The sequence below is a fragment of the Teleopsis dalmanni genome, chromosome X (assembly GCF_002237135.1).
Source record: "Teleopsis dalmanni isolate 2A chromosome X, ASM223713v2, whole genome shotgun sequence".
NCBI classification, from domain to species: domain Eukaryota; kingdom Metazoa; phylum Arthropoda; class Insecta; order Diptera; family Diopsidae; genus Teleopsis; species Teleopsis dalmanni.
The window spans coordinates 11828118-11847746 of record NC_051848.1 but is presented as its reverse complement, the minus strand read 5'-3'; the positions used below and the strand labels follow the sequence as shown (position 1 = coordinate 11847746).

The 19629-nt window shown below is 29.9% G+C and overlaps 1 protein-coding gene across 1 annotated transcript in view; it reads left to right on the top strand.

Annotated features, from left to right (window-relative positions):
- LOC119688181 (homeobox protein goosecoid) overlaps nucleotides 1-19236 on the top strand; it is a 40753-nt gene extending 21517 nt beyond the window's left edge. Inside the window, exon 4 of the mRNA XM_038102865.1 lies at nucleotides 18983-19236. Coding sequence (XP_037958793.1) covers nucleotides 18983-19222 — 240 coding nt within the window. The 3' untranslated portion in view covers nucleotides 19223-19236. The remainder of the gene's footprint in view (nucleotides 1-18982) is intronic.
- Nucleotides 19237-19629: the final 393 nt, after the last annotated feature.

The window sequence follows — 19629 nt, the reverse complement described above, 5'->3', positions numbered from 1 at the left end:
TAAATTCTGTGATTTGCAAGACACAGCGCACTCCCATAATTACATAAAAAAAATAGATCCAAATAAATTGCTGGTATCCTCCTTAAAGGAAAATCTTTTTGTAATTCATTAATTAAAATTTTAATTAATTATTCTACTTTCATATAAATGTTTAACTTGTCTATTCACACAACACGAGAAAACGAGCACACAATCCTTAAATATTATTGGCAGGCCACTTTATTTTGGTGGACTGCCAAAATGAAGCTTCACACACCTAAAATAATACCAAGTATAGGAAAACATTAAAAAGGAGCAAAAATATTATTACAGAAATTAAAGTATTGTTTACTTTTTATGAATTAAATAAAATTAAATGGCAATGAGCTGGAATCAGCAGATTGTAGTTGATTTTTAATGCAGTAACAAGTGCCCTCGGGTGGGCTCTTAAAAAAAATAATTCATAATGAAACCAACACCACAAAACTACCACCAATGTAACCATTAGCAGTAACACCACAACAATACCAACCAACAACCAACAACACAATTACCCCATGACCATCAGTCATCAGCCATCAAGCATCAGGCATGCCCATCGAGCAGCAAACTTTACCAGCACCACACATTTCTCACATTAAACTTACGCACTGGCAACACCATTACGAAATCATTAATACGACGTCTGTGCAATGTACAGTGTACAGGGTACAGGGTACAGGGTAGAGTATACACTTGTAACAATGAACGACAACACATGCCACACTTACACCCTACATGCCGCAACATTTGGCCTTCTTTCATCTCACTTGTGTCGGAAATTCAATTTTTATAGCACTTAAAAAGCATTTCGGCACTGTGATTATATTTCATTAGCATTTTCGCCTACGGCCCTTTATAATCCAAAGCATATTTACTTAGCAGCTTTGATGAAATCGAAATTTTAAAAATTCGAATTTGGAATTTGGAATTCGGAATTTGGAATTTCTGTTTTCAATATATTACGTTTTTACTAACCAAAGTACACCAAAAACCAAAGTACACACCCAAAAGCAAATCCATACTTTCGCATAGATTTACGGAATTTTTGCGAAAACCTTTGGGAAATTCAATAAACTAACCAAACTCTTACGTCTCAACAGAGAACTTCCCTTATTCTGTTCTGTTGGAGTGAAGAGATTGCCTTCGGCACTATTTTGACGTAATACTTTGGTATTTGTTCTACAGTTTTGGTTGCTGAGGCGTGTAACCACATATAAACAGTTTGGTTAAGTCTAAGGAAGCAGGAAGTGCATAAATTTACACTTAAATGCTGTGTGACTACAAATATAATACTCAACGTTTTAGAATAATTTTCTAAGTCAATTGGAGAAACGTGTCGGTTCTTGCATAAAAATTATATGAAAGTATGAATTAATAGCAAATAAGAGATAGAACTATTAAGAGTGGCGGAGTATCGATGGATAGTGGAGAGAGCATGACATGTATTGCGAGTAAAAAAAGGACTTAATAAGAATATATTGCGCAACACTAAAAGCGAAAGTGACATTTACAAAGGCACGGTTTATTGTAACATTGTAATTGGCTCAATTTTTGGAGTTGACATGGGTTTCAGTAGGTTGGAGTGCACATTTAGAGGTGCCCTTCCATCAACACAAGGTGACACAGTTGAACTGCAACCTTTAAATAGAAAAAGTTGTTGGCAAACAATTAAAAATTTTGAAATTATTCAGCTTTGGACAATCCTGCATTAGCATAGATTGTGGATCTAACACGGTCAATGCATGCATAAACCTGCAAAATATCCATCCACTCAAGCAGAGAAGAATACTTGAAGATATCAACACTCTAACATTATTCAGTACTAACATTAGCCGATAAAATGTTCTGTAATGAGAAATCGAGCTGATTTGCATTTGGTGATTTGGTAAATGATCGAAATGACAAGTGAAATATTGTGTTTTAGTTGGCATTGCTCTGACGTGTAGTGGTAAAGAATTTTCTTGACACTTTTTTATTGTCTATGTTACAGTTTCTTACTGAAATTTTTAGTTGACCATAGCTTTAGAACACCTTTTAAAATTTTTAGGAGACTTAAAATATTTTCGTATTCTTAATTTCAGTGTAGCGTCCAAAAATACCATTGGGTAGAGCGCATCTGTCTATTCGAAGAACTAAACTTTCGTCCGTCATTTATATATTATTTATATATTATCATTTCAATTTAACATTGAAAGAATGACTCTTTAATTAAGTGCTGATAGAGAATTACGACATTTGATAACATATGAAAGTAATTCGTCTATCACATGGCATAAAGTCGGTTACTCAGTTCAAGACCTAAAACCCGAGATACATCAATTAGAAAATGCGAAGCATGTGTGGGAATGCGGCTGTTGGCAGCAAATCAGCGTCTGGAAAGAATGTCAAAATCAACAAACAGAACAATTTTTTCTCGTTCAAGAGATCACACCTCCCTCAATTCAATGCAAGCCGTGTGTGGGTACTGGTGTGGGGGATTGGTCAGGAGGGTAATTTTATTATATTTTGGTATATTGGAAAGAATATCAAAATCAACAAACCGAACAATTTCTTCTCGTTTAAGAGATCACACCTTCCTCAATTCAACACTGAAGATTGGTCAGGGGGGTGATTTTATTAGTTTTTGCATATAAGGAACATATACAGATTGCCGCTAACTGTTTACAGTTTATTGTGTTACATATCTAACATATTCTTTTTCTGCCTAGTGTTTGTGTTTTAGTATATACCGTTTACTAACTTTTGGTGAAAAAGTTATCACAAATAGGGTGAAATTCTTCAAAATGCTTAAGCATCGTATTGAGATCGAATTAAATCTTTACAAAAAATTGTTCCTTTCTTAAATTCATCCAAAAACTGTTTAAATTGGATGCATTCCAGTGCCTTGTAACCTAACAAACATTGTAATCCACAGCCGCTTTTGCCTTTTATTTTGCTGTGAAATTGCTGTCAGCCAAAAACCTAGCAACTTTCTAATCAACGAATTTTCATGCTTACGTGATTTTAATCCAGGCAACAATTTATAAACCGTATTTTAGAGTTCTTTTAGCAGCCAACAGAGCAATTATCAACACCTGCGCCTGCGAATAGGTTCGGTGCAAATGTGCAAATGTGGAAATGGGTGTGTGTGTGTGTGTGTGTGTGAGCGCTCTTATTCATTGTTCTTTATGGCGTAACATATTTCATATATATATTTCGTATATATAGTATGTGTGCAAGTGAGCATATGTGTGCTTTTAGTTATTTTTATTTTGTGTTTTCGTGTTACTGTGTGTGTGTAGAATACTAAACAGACGTAAGTGCGTGTGTTTAGATATGGCCACACTTTCGTGCGATCGTTGCCATTTTGCATTTTTGTCTACATTTTAGGCCAAGCAATTGTAGGCATTGTAGGCAATCAAGCGATGGCCATACGAACGAATAGAAATTTAAATAGTTCGAAAGCTATTTGGAAATGACATTTTTTATGCTCCACACCGCGTGACTAGTAGCAGCTTTTGTTTATACTCCTTGTTACATATATTTTTTTTGTGGAAAAAATGCAAAAATGAGGGCTGAACATCAACAACAAATTCCGTCAGCTGTTGAGATTAACGATGCGAAAAATTTTGATAAACTTCATTTTTTTTGAACTATCAATTATTGAAGCTTTTTAGGATAGGACCCATACATAATTCCCATTCTAAACAATAATACATATAAATCATGTTTCCTTGATACTGTGGTTTACGAACAAAGTTTCAGTCAGAATTATGTAGAAATAATGAACCAAGTTGTGCATAACGAATCAAGTTTCAGTCAGAATTATGTAAAAGTACCAAACCAAGTTGTGGTGTGCACACCAAGTTTCAATCAGATTCATCTAGAAGCACCGAACCAAGTTGTTGTAATTGTATTGATACGATTAGAATACCGATTTTATGCTTAAGTTTTAGATATATATCTTTGTTGCTAATAACTATATGTTAGATCTCTTTACTTTATAAAATAATATCTAACTCTTTAAATGTATGGGGTTACGTTTTCACACACACACAAATGCAGTACATCGTACATAATCTTATATTATTGTACAATCCAAATAGCAGAATTCGTTAATATTTTAGTCGGATAAGTCCTCTCTGGTTTTGTGCTAAAGTTTACATATAAGTGCAAAAAGACACAATTTTGTAGCCTCTAACCTCAGATTCTTTAATTAAAAAATTGTTAAAAGAGTTGAATTTGCCATAAAACAGTTTCAGCTACCTTTTAAACAAATATTCTATATTAAAATACTAAACACAACAAAACACATATACCAATAAAAATGTCTTCGTATATTTAGAATTGAAAAATCATAGTAAATAAGAATTATTAATACTTTTTTTTAAAAATAGGAAAATTATAGTAAAATTGTACACTAATAATTAAATTTTATTAAATATTATCTCATTCGACATTATATTTTCACCTTCTTCATTACTGTAAATAAAAAGTTTAATAAGTTTATGTTGGTAAGCTGATAAAGCAGATACTACAGCCCCCTCAATCTAGCGTTTTCAATCTTTAAACCAATTTTCTTTTTCAATTTATCCAATTTTAACAAAGTATTCAAGCTCGTGAGGAGCCAGTTAGCTATCCTACGTAAAAATATATCCACGTTGTGATGGCGCGAATTTCAATTGTTGATGTCTTTAGTACAGATCTTATTGAAGTTACGAAAATCTAGTAGTCTTCAAAGTTGCGGCATATTTAATACATTTTTTTTATAATCTTATATATAAAATAAAGTAAAAACATGTAATAGAATTTATATATTACAGTCCAATGTAAAGTTATTTATTAACATAAATAAGTGATTTACATCATTTTAATAAATCCTTTATTTATATTTTATTATTCACTTTACAATATGTTGAATTTCAATAAATATCTCTATGAAAAGTGTTTGAATATAATATATTATTATATATTATTATATATTATTATATATTAACATTTGATAATATACATATGACACATGTGACATATACATATGAATCATTAAAAATGTAATGAATTTAGGTTTACAATTAATGTTTTTCGTCAATTTTATAACTTTTTACTTGCCAAACTGATTTTAGCCTACACTGATTCAAATTTGTTGCCGATATTTTTCGAAAGTTTCATATAAAATTATTTTCGAGTTCGATTTCTGGTACTTGTAGTCTCAAAAAATTATTTAGGAATAATTAAATACAAGAATTATTTTCAACACCCCTGATGATGGGCAATACTCGAAACAAAAAAATTCCGTCAAAAATTTAATTAATTAAAATAATATAAAAAAGAAATTTTGCTGTTGTAGTTCACTACTGTTCGAAAAACCTCTTTATAAAATTATTTTCAATATTTTTTTCATGAAATTTAAGAAAATAACAGATTATAGAAAATGTTCTTAAATGGTTCTCAAATTATATTATGAAAGATGCCACAGATGCCAGAGAGTTTCTTATAAAATATTTCATTGTATTTATGAAAGTTTTCTTCACTTCCTTCTACAGCTAACCAACTCTGCTGACTTATAAATAAAACCGAAATATTGCGCTAACCAATGCGGTGTGAACGCGTCATAAGTGAAATGATTTCGCATTTGCTTGTCAAGTGCTTATCACACTGTCCGTCGCAAATATTATCTTTTGACGAACACTGTTGTGTGTTTTAATATAAACGTAATAAGTTAATTATGTACATTGGAAACTCGTCTTTTCATGTGACAACGACGCATCCTTATTAATATTATAGAATTCACCCATAATTTACAGTGTCAAATCCTTGTGTAATGCATAATTAAAAAATGTTAATGCACACATATTATCAAGATTAATAATTTACATGTACTTGTTGCGGTGCATGTGTGTGGCAGCGAGTACAAGTGTACATATGTCAAGTGTTATACTAAAATCTTTAATTTCTTAAAAATCACTAAAGGCGCAATACACATCAATATGGCAATACCGCGCTCACTGCGCTGACTGCGCTCGTTGTACTAGGAACAAACAACTGGCTAGTTGCACTTATGTACGTTTGTTTGTGCGATTATACGTGAGGGTGTATATACGTTGATTGTGAGCTTGTAGTTAATTAAAAATCAACTGCTTTTGGCATTGTTTGTTTAATGGATTTCATGCACGTTTCGTCGCGGTACTTCACTTTATGTTCAGCTATATAACATCGATTTACATGCTTTTCACTCGAAAATTTGTGGAATTATTTTAAATTACACAAAGCCTTACCTCACAGCCTCACAGCCTTACAGCCTTATAGCCTTGCAGCCTTTAACCATTTCATCCTTTTTCTTTGCGTTTTTAGCCAATGTCCAATAAAAACAATTTTTGGCAACAGACAAACAAATTTGTACTACTCACATTTTTTCTCATTCAAAACTCATCGTACTGCCATCATTTTTGTTTTTGTAACGTTGAGCTTTGGCAAATTTTTAAAACTGTGCAACAGTTCAAATATATTTACGATATGTATGAAGCACTTTATATTAAATTACTATATACATATACATATACACATATTAATCATCATATAATGGAACAATAAACCAGGCTGAACATATCTGTTGTTTTCATGAAACATACTGAAATACACTAACTCAGATCAAACTCACAAATATGCATGTGTGTACGCATTTGTTTGTTTTTGTTTGTAGTGTGCGCGTTTTAAGCCTTTGATTGGTCTGTAGATTCGCCAATATTTTGCGTTTTAGGTAAATATAACATTTTTTTTCGCTCTCTCATACTGTGTTTGTGTGTGTGTTTTTTGTAGCTTTTTTATGTTTAAAGCTTTTTTAGTGATTTTTGCAAAAATTTGCATCAAGGCCACTGCATGAGGCAAAATGGCATCCATCTAAACCGCTTAATTTTTGTGTTTATTTAATTTGTAAAATTGAGTTTGGTTGGTGATTTTAGTCTTTACCTTTTTTACCTATTGCTTTTTGTTGTTATTGTCGTTTTTTTTTTGTTTCTGTTTTAACCTTTGTTGTATAAAATGTGGCTGCCATTTTATTTCGCCGCTGGTTATTAAAATTTGCTGTACTTTACTTGTATATTCAGCGTTTATTCTATTGTCGTTATCGTTGTTATCGCCATCGTCGTCGTCGTTGTTGTTGTTGTTGTTGTTGTTATTATGATTGCTGTCGCTACTCTTGTTGTTGTTTTTTATATTGTAAATAAAAAGGGCAGTCGCTGAAAAATTGTTAGCTGGAAAAATTATGGGATTAGTGAACACGTAACGCGTATTAAATATTTTTCAATATGATTTTGTTTATTTCAGTTTAGTTTTTGCTCTCTTAAACTCAAATATGTGAATAAAATTTCACTTTAAAATGTATGCAATGAAAAGGCATTAAATTTTAAATGAAAATTAATTTAATTTTTTTTTGTTTTGTTATTTTCCAAAAAAAAATTTATAAACTTACATTTTTGTCCAAAACCTGCAGAAATTTCATATTTCAATTATTTATGCACTTCCAGTATTTGTTTGTGTAGAAATTGTGTAATTTTTGCATACTAATTAGAGATTAACCTAAAATATTTAATAAAAATATTATTTAGTTTTCATTATATTGCCTTCTGTTGCTGCATTAATTGAAATGCTCTTCTAAATAATTCAAGCGTTAAATAATATTAAAATAATTAAATTAAATTAAATTGAAACTCGTTTTAACATTATTAAGTTGCTGAGAAAATATTTACACAGATAATAGCAAAATTAGCAATGCTTTAATAAATGACATAAATGCATAAATGTGTATATATTTCATCAAATAACAAAATTATAATTCAAAAACAATAACAACACTACAATGCAATGAAGTCCTACAAATATGTAATAATTACTTAACTATTTGTTAATTGATTAAATTAAGTTTGATTGCTGAATCTGCTTTAAATGTTACGCATTTGCAGATATTAGCTTCAAGATATGTACATCCATTGTAAATATATTTAAACGATTATCAAATATTTGCATTGCTCTTGTGGTCGTAGCCACTGTACATAATAAGGACAGAGGAATACTTAAAGTAGTGTTGTGGTTAGTGTTTCTTAGTAGCTTATAGCTGTCATCACTTTGCCCTTAATATATGACGGCTTTGCACTTTCCCACCAAAGTCTTTATAATAATGTGTATACGAAAGCGAAAGTGTTGAAAGTGAAACGGCCTAGGCATCTCTTATGTACATATATCTTTCCCGGCCTCTGACTTACACTATCGACTTAGAAGACAATATAATGCAAAATAAAAACTGTTTTTGCATGATGTCGCATATATGATATATAACAAATATACTCACAGTTAAGTATTTAATAGCAAATAATAAGATCCACTAAAACAGGTTCCATACTACTGTTTCACAATAGATTTCTAGAGGGAACAATAGGTACTCTCCAGGTGTACTTCGAATTTCAATAAATTAGTAGAATTAATACGCATATTTACTTTACTTTGTCTGCTTAATACATAAGTTTAATTAAAATTTGTTGGATTCCGTTTCCGTCTTGTGAAAAAGCTGGACTGCGTCTTTTCCGCATTCAGTTTCATCTTTCACTTTTTCATATACTTTACTATTAAATTTATGTGTTGCTGGAAATTTTTTACATAAATTTGAAATTTTTACTCCGAGACACAGGTATTTTTATTTAAAAACAATATTTCTTAAAAAAATTTCAATCAAAAAGGAGGTGATGAGGTCATAACTGTTTCGCTTATGGAAGAATGAGTCGTACGTATGATGTACTCTTCTTCTTTAATAGAATGTTTTCCTTAGAAATATCAGTTGTCTACAAGCTGTACAGTATAAGGAAGAGCAGTATAACTATGAAAAGATTTTTCTCTAACAACTGTTAGAGAATTACTAATATTCAAGACTTTACTTTAAAAGAGCTATCAACAGAAGTCCATAATTATTTAACGTGATCATTTGCCGTAAAGACTCAACACCGTGGTGCTTTCAACACTCTGATCGGTATAATGCGTCTATTTATGCTGTTTTTATGTGTTTTAAAATCCGTAAATTATTTTCACATTATCAAAGCGAATAAACACATTTTTGTATGTATTTTGTATGAAAAATAACACTAATTGGTGTATATTTGCCGAGATAATTTTCGGTCATTTAATTAAATGGAAGATATAGCTTACAATCAGAACAATAATTTATACACTTTATTATATATAAGTTTATTATATATAAGTTATTTATCTATTATATAACACACATATTTATATAATAATTATTTATTATTATTAATTAATTATTATTTATTATTTTACATCATAAAGCTATTGTATTTGGTTTTCTTACCAATGAAATCTCTTCTAAAACACTTATATGTCAAGAACTAGATTTCAACCGAATTCCTTGATTGTGGAATTCCAATGAATTTACTTGATATAATTATTTATTTTACTTTATTTACTTATAAATTGACAAAAAAAAACTTTGTAAATTAATCTTATGAAAACCTGATAAAATTTCTTCTGCAATTAAAGAGAAAGGGCTTCAGAGTATTGTTCGGGTCCATTATATGACCATGGTAGCTATCATCATTGATTCGATGTATCAAATTTGTTTTTAGGATGTAAGTAACACAGAGCACCTTATTCGTTATTGTTTAGTAATTGCAAGAATTAAATTATGATCTTTCACTTGATCGCCTTAGATTTAATGAACACATTAACAAACTAAAAGTAGAACAAAAATTTCTTCTCACTACTTCAACTTACGAGTTTGAGTACAATGGACAATTGACTGATTGCCCTGGTTTTATCCTACTCTCGTAATATAATATAATATTATTGACATAATTTTAATATAAAATTTTATTTTATTATTATTTTTCATCATTATGTATTGAGTTGAGTTTTTACACACATACATATATTTTTACACTTGTTAAAATTATTTAATCCACAATGTTACATCCCTGTTTTGCAATGGTGTCTCAACAAACTAGATAAACGCTTTTATCCTTCTAATTTAATTCATATTATTGTATTTTTTTATAATGTAAGGGTTGATATTTTTAGAATAAAGGACTTTTCTACAGTCGAATGAGAAAAATATATTGTATTGCTGCAGTGGCGTAACTACAGGGAAGCAACGCTTTCGGGCCCCCGAATTTAGGGGGCCCCACTATAAATGTTTGTAAACGTTTTTTTGTTGGAATAACTTCATATTGCATTTTATAAAAGACACGTAAATTTTAAATTTAAAGTACATAATATGTATGTACTTCAAATAAAATATTAAACCTATTTATAAAATAAAAAAGTTTTTCTAAGAAAAGTATGTGTCGTAATCGAGAGTTTATATGGAAGCTATATCTAGATTTAAACCCATTTGAAAATAATTTTGTACGTTGTCTTTTGCAAATATCAGTACTGTATACACCAAATTCTATTTAAATACCTTTATTAAAAACGGAGAAACCTCATATCCGATTGTTAAGTTTATATCACAGCTACAAGAAATAGACGTCAGATTTCAATCAAATCAAATGGTGAACAGGGTCGGCTAAAAGTATGTGTGTAAAGTTTCATTCGAAGAGTTCAAAAGCTGAGAGAGTAGTTTGAACTGAAAAAGTATATATATACTGTACTGATATATACTTAATGGTATTTCCGACGTTTCCTTTAATGCGTTACGAAAATCTTGACAAACCTTATATACCCTTTTCACATTTTTCGTGTAAAGAGTATAAAAAGAGGGGCCCCTTAGTATGTTGATAGGGGCCCCTTAGTTAGAATTTGCTTACAGGCCTAAAAAATGTAGTTACGCCACTGTATTGCTGTTATGTCCATTACAGTTTAGTTTCACGATGAACTGAAACAGATTTGATTGCAATTTATTTGTCAAATGATACAAATGCAATCTGACATGGAATGCATGAGTTGCCACACGATTATTATTAAAGTTATGTGTATGTCAAATAAATTTTTCATCATCAGAGACATTCCTAAATTAAAAATAAATTGGCTACGAAATTCGCCAACATTCCAAAATTTGTCTGAAAACGCTGCTATGATATGCCATGATTTTCCATGGCATTGTTTTTAAGCTTTTATTTCATTTATTTGGCTAAAGATCAAAGGTAACCATGGTATAAATATGAAAAATATATTTGTATGTATATACTTTTATTTCTTCATTTTTTGTGCCCTAATTTGCTGTTTTTTCTATTGAAATTTAAGTTTATTTTGCGATATTGTCGTGTATATTATACGTAACTTCTCTTAAGTAAAACTCAGTAAACTAGTAATTATTTAATGTTACATACGTTTACACTATCGCAATTAACTCGACAACAGTGACGCAAGTATATACTAATTAATTTCGATAATTAAAAGTACAGACATGTTCTTATTATAGAAATTTTATTCATTTAAGAAACGGTTAGTATATAAATGTAGTTATATTTCCGAACGGCATTTAAAAGCATTTGATTATTAATACTACTTTAATCTTCTATATAAGCAATGCTTCATTTTAACATTTAAAAAAAATTGAATAAGTTTTATAGTGTTCTTTATGATTCCCCATTTGTTTAAATATCACATCTCCGCAAACAATTATCTACACAGCATATAGTTTAATTAGTTTAGCACTTGAAAGAACTCGCCATTGAATTGTTCCAACTCACTTCAAAAGCAATATAAATTTTAGGTTTTTATTATATAGTGAAATTTATGACTTTTTTGGCTTCTACATCACGGAAAAAATTATATATTTATATCGGTAACAGGTTAGTGGTTGGGGGGGTTTGTTATTCAACTCGTTGTTTTTATAACGATTACTTGCAGTACTGTACTTGAAAGAGCTAAAGTATAAATACTGTAATAGAATACATTAATGAAAACCCTTATTTATTTGAATTTAAATTTAAATTAGAATTAATTTAATAAAATTTCACTGCCAATATAATATTTTCTGTGACGTCACACATTTTAAGTTTAATAGAGGAAAATGTTTTTGGTTTTGTTTTTCGTGTGAAATTTTTACAGTTGTTCTCCGTCCCACAACGAAAAATTTTAATGCGTTTATCGAATTTTAATATAAATTTGAATGTTGACTTCAAAAATTAAATGGAAATTTGAATTTTTGTTATTTCAACAAATTCAGTCGATTTGCTGAATAAACACAGCGAGTTTCCTATTCCGCTTATAAAACATATTTTTATTATTTTTACATTTTTTTTTTGTTATTTATTTTGTTGTTTTTATATATTTTTACTGTGATTTTGTTGACAAATACTTAATTTGGATCAGCAAAGATACTCTAAGGCAGCATTTCTTAACCGCCTCTCCATTGACTACGTCCAATCCATAGCATTAGTACCGGACCGATGGTTAAATATTATAGTTTCGGATATTTTTTTCTAGAAAATGTGAGTACTAGTCCTTGTAATGCACATTAAATATTTTTTTGGTCTACAGTTTGTTTTGGGTGGGGAAAAACTGCTACAAAGAGAATCGAATAGATCCTTTCCATTTAACTCAAAAGCGTTAATTATGAATAACATCCAGTAGACGAAGTTAGAAGAATAGATTAAATAAAACGGAAACCCTTTTTATATAGAAATCCCTAAATCACTTAAAGAGGACACACCTTCCAATAAAAACAGAACCGATCGATTAGTTGTCTACGTAGAGTCTGTTTTGGTTGGATAAACACTGCTACAAAGGGGATCGAATAATTCCTTTTTATTTAGTTATAAAATAATATATATATATATACTTAAAATTTATTATATTAAAAGTGTGACTATGAGTAACATTTAGTAGACAAATTTAAAAGAATATATAACACAGATATTGTTTATCGCAGGCAACAAATAGTTTAATAATAGTAATTCTTTCACATAAAAGAAAAACTTATAAAGGTTTTAAGAAAGTTCAAGCCCCGATGATCTGTCTGATATCGAAAGCCACACAATATTGTCCACAATATTATAAAAATATGTATTCACTGCATACTATAAGTAAGTATATTAAGATTGCCTAGTTGTTCCAGACCTTGTTCAATTCAATTTAAATCCTATACAGGTAATAGACTCCTAATATTGGTTCATAATCCCAGAACTAATTCGATTCAATATAGGACTGTGTGAGGACTGTATATAACTAGAAGTGGTAATATCTCTTAGTTTCAAATTCCAGACTCCATTTAATTCAATTAAAATCGTTTAATCCCGAATTTAAAAATTAGAAGTTAATAGGACCGTGGCCAGTTAATGAAATAGGGATTATTATTAAACCTTTTACTATCTCCCACATGTCAATATATTAATTTTTGTCTCAAATAAACTGTTGAACTGCCCTAGACCTTAAGAATTGTCTATAATCTTCGCAAACAACTTATAGTCGATGGATTTAAATAATTAATGCAAGTTGATAAGTGCATAATAAAGCAAACAAGTTTGAATTCTATATACTTTTTTATTTGATTTTGTAATTTTTATTATAATGATTTAATATTGTAATTTGTCATGTATATTTTATCTTACAGTGTGTTGATACAGGAAAATTTTCTAATTTTGGACATCTCGAATTTATTCCCCTAGTATATACTATTAATATAATTTTAATAATTAATAATTATTAATAATAACTACTTATAATATTATGTCATCATTTATTAATTTAATTTCTAAAATCTCATTAGTTTGAACGTGTATACATCGATACATAATATCGATCATTACTATATTCGAACAGTTCGTGCATATTCGAATTCGACTATTTTGATCGAACGCTTTAAATGGTCGAAGATCTTCAAGCTGATCAAAGATATTTTGACAGCAAATTTACTACATCTTTTATTTTATACAAAGACGAATAACAGAAAATGCTCTAATACAATATCGTGTTCGAATAATTTTGAACGAACATAAAAACGTAAATTAAAACAACAAAAATTCTTTTTTATATTATTTTCATTAATTGAATTTTTGGCTGACCATACAGCTGTGGTCTTGGAAATAATTCTTTTATTTATTTATTCGTAAATAATTTTTTTGAGACTGCAAATATCAGGAATCGAACTCGTACTCTGCCAAGTTTGAAGCTCAGAGTCAGCGCATCTTAACCAACTGATCCAAAGCCGTAGTTGACTTTAATGTTCGCACATTTTTGTGGAATTTTTTGTTAATTTGCTGTGAAAGTTATTAACAAATTCAGTTGATGTGTTTATATTAGAACGAATTCATAAACCAGCTGTTGAATATATGAATTAATTAATTATATTTTTATTTTTAATTGTTAAATTTGAATACTATTCTATTTGTAGAGGCATTATTTGTTGCATGATTTATATTAATTTTTATTAATAGAAATTTTTTGAATTATTAATTCATTAATTATTAAAAAATAAGTTATTATACGATATAATGAAATGAAAGTGAATTAAAAAGCGAAACAGTTACCAAAAGATAAGTGAGCATTTGTGTGGCCATAAAAATTGTATGTACTTATAGTGCACTTTCAGGAGATTGAAATGTTATTTTACGAAAAGAAACCTGCCCATCCTTGGTATATACGTTCGTACGAGGCAATTCGAATTGCTTTGATTGGTTTAATGTTCGAAAATAAATAGCAACACACTAATTACACAATAAAGGCCTTACCCCAACTTTCACCTTCGCATTGGCTGACAGTTGTTGCTTTAGCCTGGCAGTTGTAGTCAGGGTTTGTAGGGTGCTAATTGCTTAATAATTTTTCGCATTCCCCCCAACATAACGAGATAAGGATAAGGAAAAACGTAACATTTTTAATTGAAAGTAACAAAAATATATAAAATCGAAAAGCAAGAAAGATGCAAAATGAAAAATTATATTTCAAATAAAATATTTTTGTTGATTTTACAGTTATTTTCTTTATTGTTTGCAATAACAAAAACAATACGAAATTTGTTAACTTGTTTGTTGGTTTGTGGCATCGCATCATCGCATCCCATCGCATCGGTGCGATGCGGTGGAATAGCAATGGCAATGGCAATGGCAGTAGCAGCAGTAACAGTAACAGTTACAGTAGCTGTAGCTGTAGCAGTGGCTGTAGCAATAGCATTGCTAGAGCTAGTGTTTGCTGCCATTGCCGATGTGCACAACATAGCAAGTTTTCTTTTGGGTGGTTGGTGGTTGGAAAAACAGAGAGAGCTGTGAGCCCATCTGTGAAGAGAGACAGAGAGTGAGGCATTGGTTGGCTTGTCTGTCCTATTAGTGTTGGCTCCACCCTTGCGAATGTATGGAAATGCAAGTTACTGCCGCTGATAAGCATTAGTACCGACGAATTTGGTTGTATAACCCTTCAGTTATTTGCAATTGTTTTAATTAAATAAATAACAAAAGGGTTGTATGGTACATGATGGTGTTGGTGATGGTGATGGTATGGTGATGGTGATGCTGACGTTGGTGTTAGTGTTGGTGTTAGTATTGTTATTGGAACGAGGAGACATCAATTCGGATGGGATTGAGTTTGGGATTGGTTTTCATAGGGTGGAGCAATTCTTTTTAACTATTTTTATTTTATTTATTTTGTAAGGAAGCCGTAATGCATAAACTTTTTATTCTACTTTTATGAATTTTTTTTTTTCGTTCATTACTGATTTTTCATTACTGTTCATTATTATACTTGTTGTTGTTGCTGCTTTGTCTTGTATTTTTTTCTTCTGTTTTTGTCTTGTTTGTTTAAAACTTTTTGCCTTGCAATTTTTTCACTTAATTAAAACTCAAAATTGTTACTTCCACGCGAACGCTTGTGTAGCTGAAAAGTTGGGATTTAACGAAAGTTCTTGGAAGTCGATTAAAAAAGAAACACAACACACAACACACAAAAAGAAAGAAGAAAAACAAAAAACAAAAAACAAAAAACTTTCAAACAATTTTATTAAAGGAGGGCAAATTAATTACAATTAAAATAAATCGCCTAATTAAGCCGCAAAATATATGCAGGAAACGAAGGAGCGAAAACGAAAACTAAGCAACTTAAAAAGCACAAGAAACTGTGTAATTTGTATAGAGCAGAGTACGGAGTGGGATATAACAGTGTGGGACAGAACACAAAAAAAAATAAATAAATAAATGCTTTGTGCTTGTATTTAAAAGAAGAAAAAGCAATATGAAAATGAAAATGAAAAATCAATTTAACATGAATTTTAATACAGTTACTATGTAGCCTGAATGCGGCTTAGAAATTAGCAACGTTTTAAAAAATTATGCAGAGCTTCTTTTTAGGATTTCAGATATTTGTTACATTAACACCAACTCCAACCATACATCACCCAGCAACAATATATATAAACATACCAACACGTACACATACAATTTACAAAAAAAAGTGTATACACAATGTATACCGGTGTGTATATATGTGTAAATAGGATTCAAAGATAAGTTTATGAAACGAAAACAATTTGTAAAGCGAATGAAAAATTTATGAAATTTAATGTAAGTAAAATTTAAAAGAAAAATTGAAATAAAAAAAACGAAAAAAAAGAGAAAAAAAATTATTGCATCTGTTTGTTGTTGTTGTTGGATCATAAGCACTTGTTCGTGCAGCGAAAAGTCTTCAGCGAAAAAATTAATTTGAAAAACGGATGAAAGTGTTTTTGAAGCCGTACAAGGACGGCCATGCACCCAACTCAAGAGTGAAGTAGATTTTTTAAAAGAAATTCACTCCCAATGAAATAATGAGAAGCGTTGGCAACACTTACGTTTCGACCAGCGTGAAAAAGATAGATTAATAAATTACAGAGATTTGCAATCATCCTAAGAATTTTGAAATATAATATTTATTTTTTAAATATGTATTTTAAAAAATAAAAAAATTTGAAATTCATAATTCTTAAGCTATTTACGCTATATATATATATATATATAAGTATTTTAATTTTATGAAATTTTTTGAATTTATTTATCGACCTCTTTTTTATAATGGTTTTTATATATTTTTTAATCCGGCATAGGTCACTTTTTGTTAAATAATTCAACGTTTAATATTTTTTATTATATTATACATTTCGACTCTCCTTGAGAGTCTCCTTATCAGGATCACGAACAGAAATTAATAAAACTATATCTAAATTATATCTATCTATATAAAACTATATCTACGTCATTCTCTTTACTCTATCGTTTATATATTATTAATTTTATTAATAGTAAATACTTACAAATTAGACTTATTCTGTTTTTGGAATGGATATACTTTCGGAAATCTTTCGGAAATTTCTAATATCTGGACATTTATTTTTTATAAAACGTAAAAAGGAAGTTAAAAATTAATTTAAAAATGTCAGGTGTAGTGGAAGTAGGGTTGAATCACTCTCAATTACCTAAAATAGCCGTTTTGACAGTGCAGACCGAAGATTTGACCGTGCAGGCCAAACCTGTCTACATGCTGTCCTATAGTGTTACATTACAACAGATATTAACCTAGATACTTCCAACTTGAATTTAAGTACCAGATCAGAGGTTTAACATTTAAAATATAAGGTACTCTGACATTAAAGTTTTTGACCTGACTGCTGAGGATATATAAGTTTAATTTGCCAGTCGCAAAAAATGGTCGTAAATGAAATTTTGTCTGTCACAGGCGAGAGCAGTGATTGAAAAGTGAAAATATATAGAAGAGGCGCCAAGTCTAGCTAGCTCATGTATGCGTTCGTTCTCTGCTATATTAAAATACAGGGAACCCAAACTAGAGTTATATTGGAGCTACTGCTTAATGCATTAAGATATTGTAATCGAGCCCTGCGTCCCAATACGTTCTGGAGGTTTAAAAATAATATTTTTATTTAAATTTATAACAAATATTTGTAAATATAGTAATCCATGATGTGTCTTTTGATTTAATCTTTAAAATAATGATGTCATGTAGATGTCGTATTGGACACCGCACCCATAGATTGGTTAAGTGGATAAGAGACAATAATTTACTCCTTTTACACAAAGAAATAACAAGTATGAAAATAACGAGCTGTCTACTGTTTTATTTTGTTCTTCTTCTTCTTCATTCCATTGCGTTCCTAGAGGAACAATAGGCCATTTTTGTTATTCACTAATATATTACGTTTTTAGAAACAGAAAACGAATAAAGAGCCACAAATTATAATTTCAAAGCATGATAAAATTGGATTCGAGCTTCTAGAAGTTTTTATTTGTAAACGGTCATTGTATTTCAAGAAACTAAAAGAGCAAACTATCTCTATATATAAAGGTGAGGTTTTCATTTTTTTAAGGTTAATTTATTGTTGATATGTTATTTTGAGTGACCCTATTGATCTTCTTTTCACAAATTCTCAATTATTAAATTTAAATTGAATACAACAACAATTTCACTTTTGACGTGCTTATAATGGTCTATATAACATAACCCTTATAAGAAATTAAGAAGATACCGGATATCATATAAGCCACATATGTACTCAACATCATAACAAGCAGTTTTTCAAATATTGAGTTTTCTGTTTTTAAATTTATCTGTCTGCCTATCTGATATCTGTGTGTTAAACTCATTTGCCTTTGCGTTGGAGTTCTATGGCCCATACTAAATAACTACTTAAAACACATTAGATTTTATTTTAAAATATTTTGTTGAACCAGTAAAGATATTGAAATTTTCCTTAAATATAGTGTTTGAGATTAGCTCTCTCGAATGTATTTTAAGTCTAATTGTGTAACTAATTCGTCTAATTTTAATTTTGAGATGTTGATAGAAACCTCTAAAAATATGAGCAGAAAATAGGGTATCCAACTCAACAGAAATTTATATATTTTGTATATGTACTCACAGATGTATTTTAGATTTTAGAGAAACAGGCCTATAATAAAAGAAAAATATAAATAAATAAAATAAAATTAGCATAATGTAAGATTTATTTGCAAGTTATGAGCTTTGAAATAATTTTTTTAATAATTTATTTATTTCGTTTCAGGTCTGGTTCAAAAACCGACGGGCAAAATGGCGCAAACAAAAGCGTGAAGAGCAGGAACGTCTTCGCAAATTACAGGAAGAGCAGTGCGGTGGTGCAAATAGCGGTGGCAGCGCTGGTTCCGTTGCTACAGCTGTGGCGAATTTGAAATGCTCGCCGGAAGATTATGCAGGTCATATGCATATAAAAACCGATCCGAATTATAGTGATGCGGATGAATCCTCCGATTTGGAAGTGGCATAAAATTTCCTTAGAACAACACTTTCATACCAACACCACACGCTCTTGTACATATCTTCTCATTAACAATTGTAATATATAAAATAATAATATAAATAATTTTTATAAAACACACGAGAACAAATTTCCCTGTAAGCAAGTTTCCCTTCTCCCATTTCCTTCCATTCTACAGTAATCCTTTTAATTATTAATTATTTATAAAATATTTAGTCAAACATTGTAAATAGTTCTGTTGTTGTTTAGTTTTTAGTTTGTTGTAAACTAATTTTAGTAAGGAATTTTAATTCGAAGTCCAAGTGTACCGGATACTTAACAAAAATTTAATTTTTATTTATTTTTTTTAGACAAATTCATGAAATGTATTATAATATATATATACAGAAATTTTTATTATATGAAAAATTTTCAAA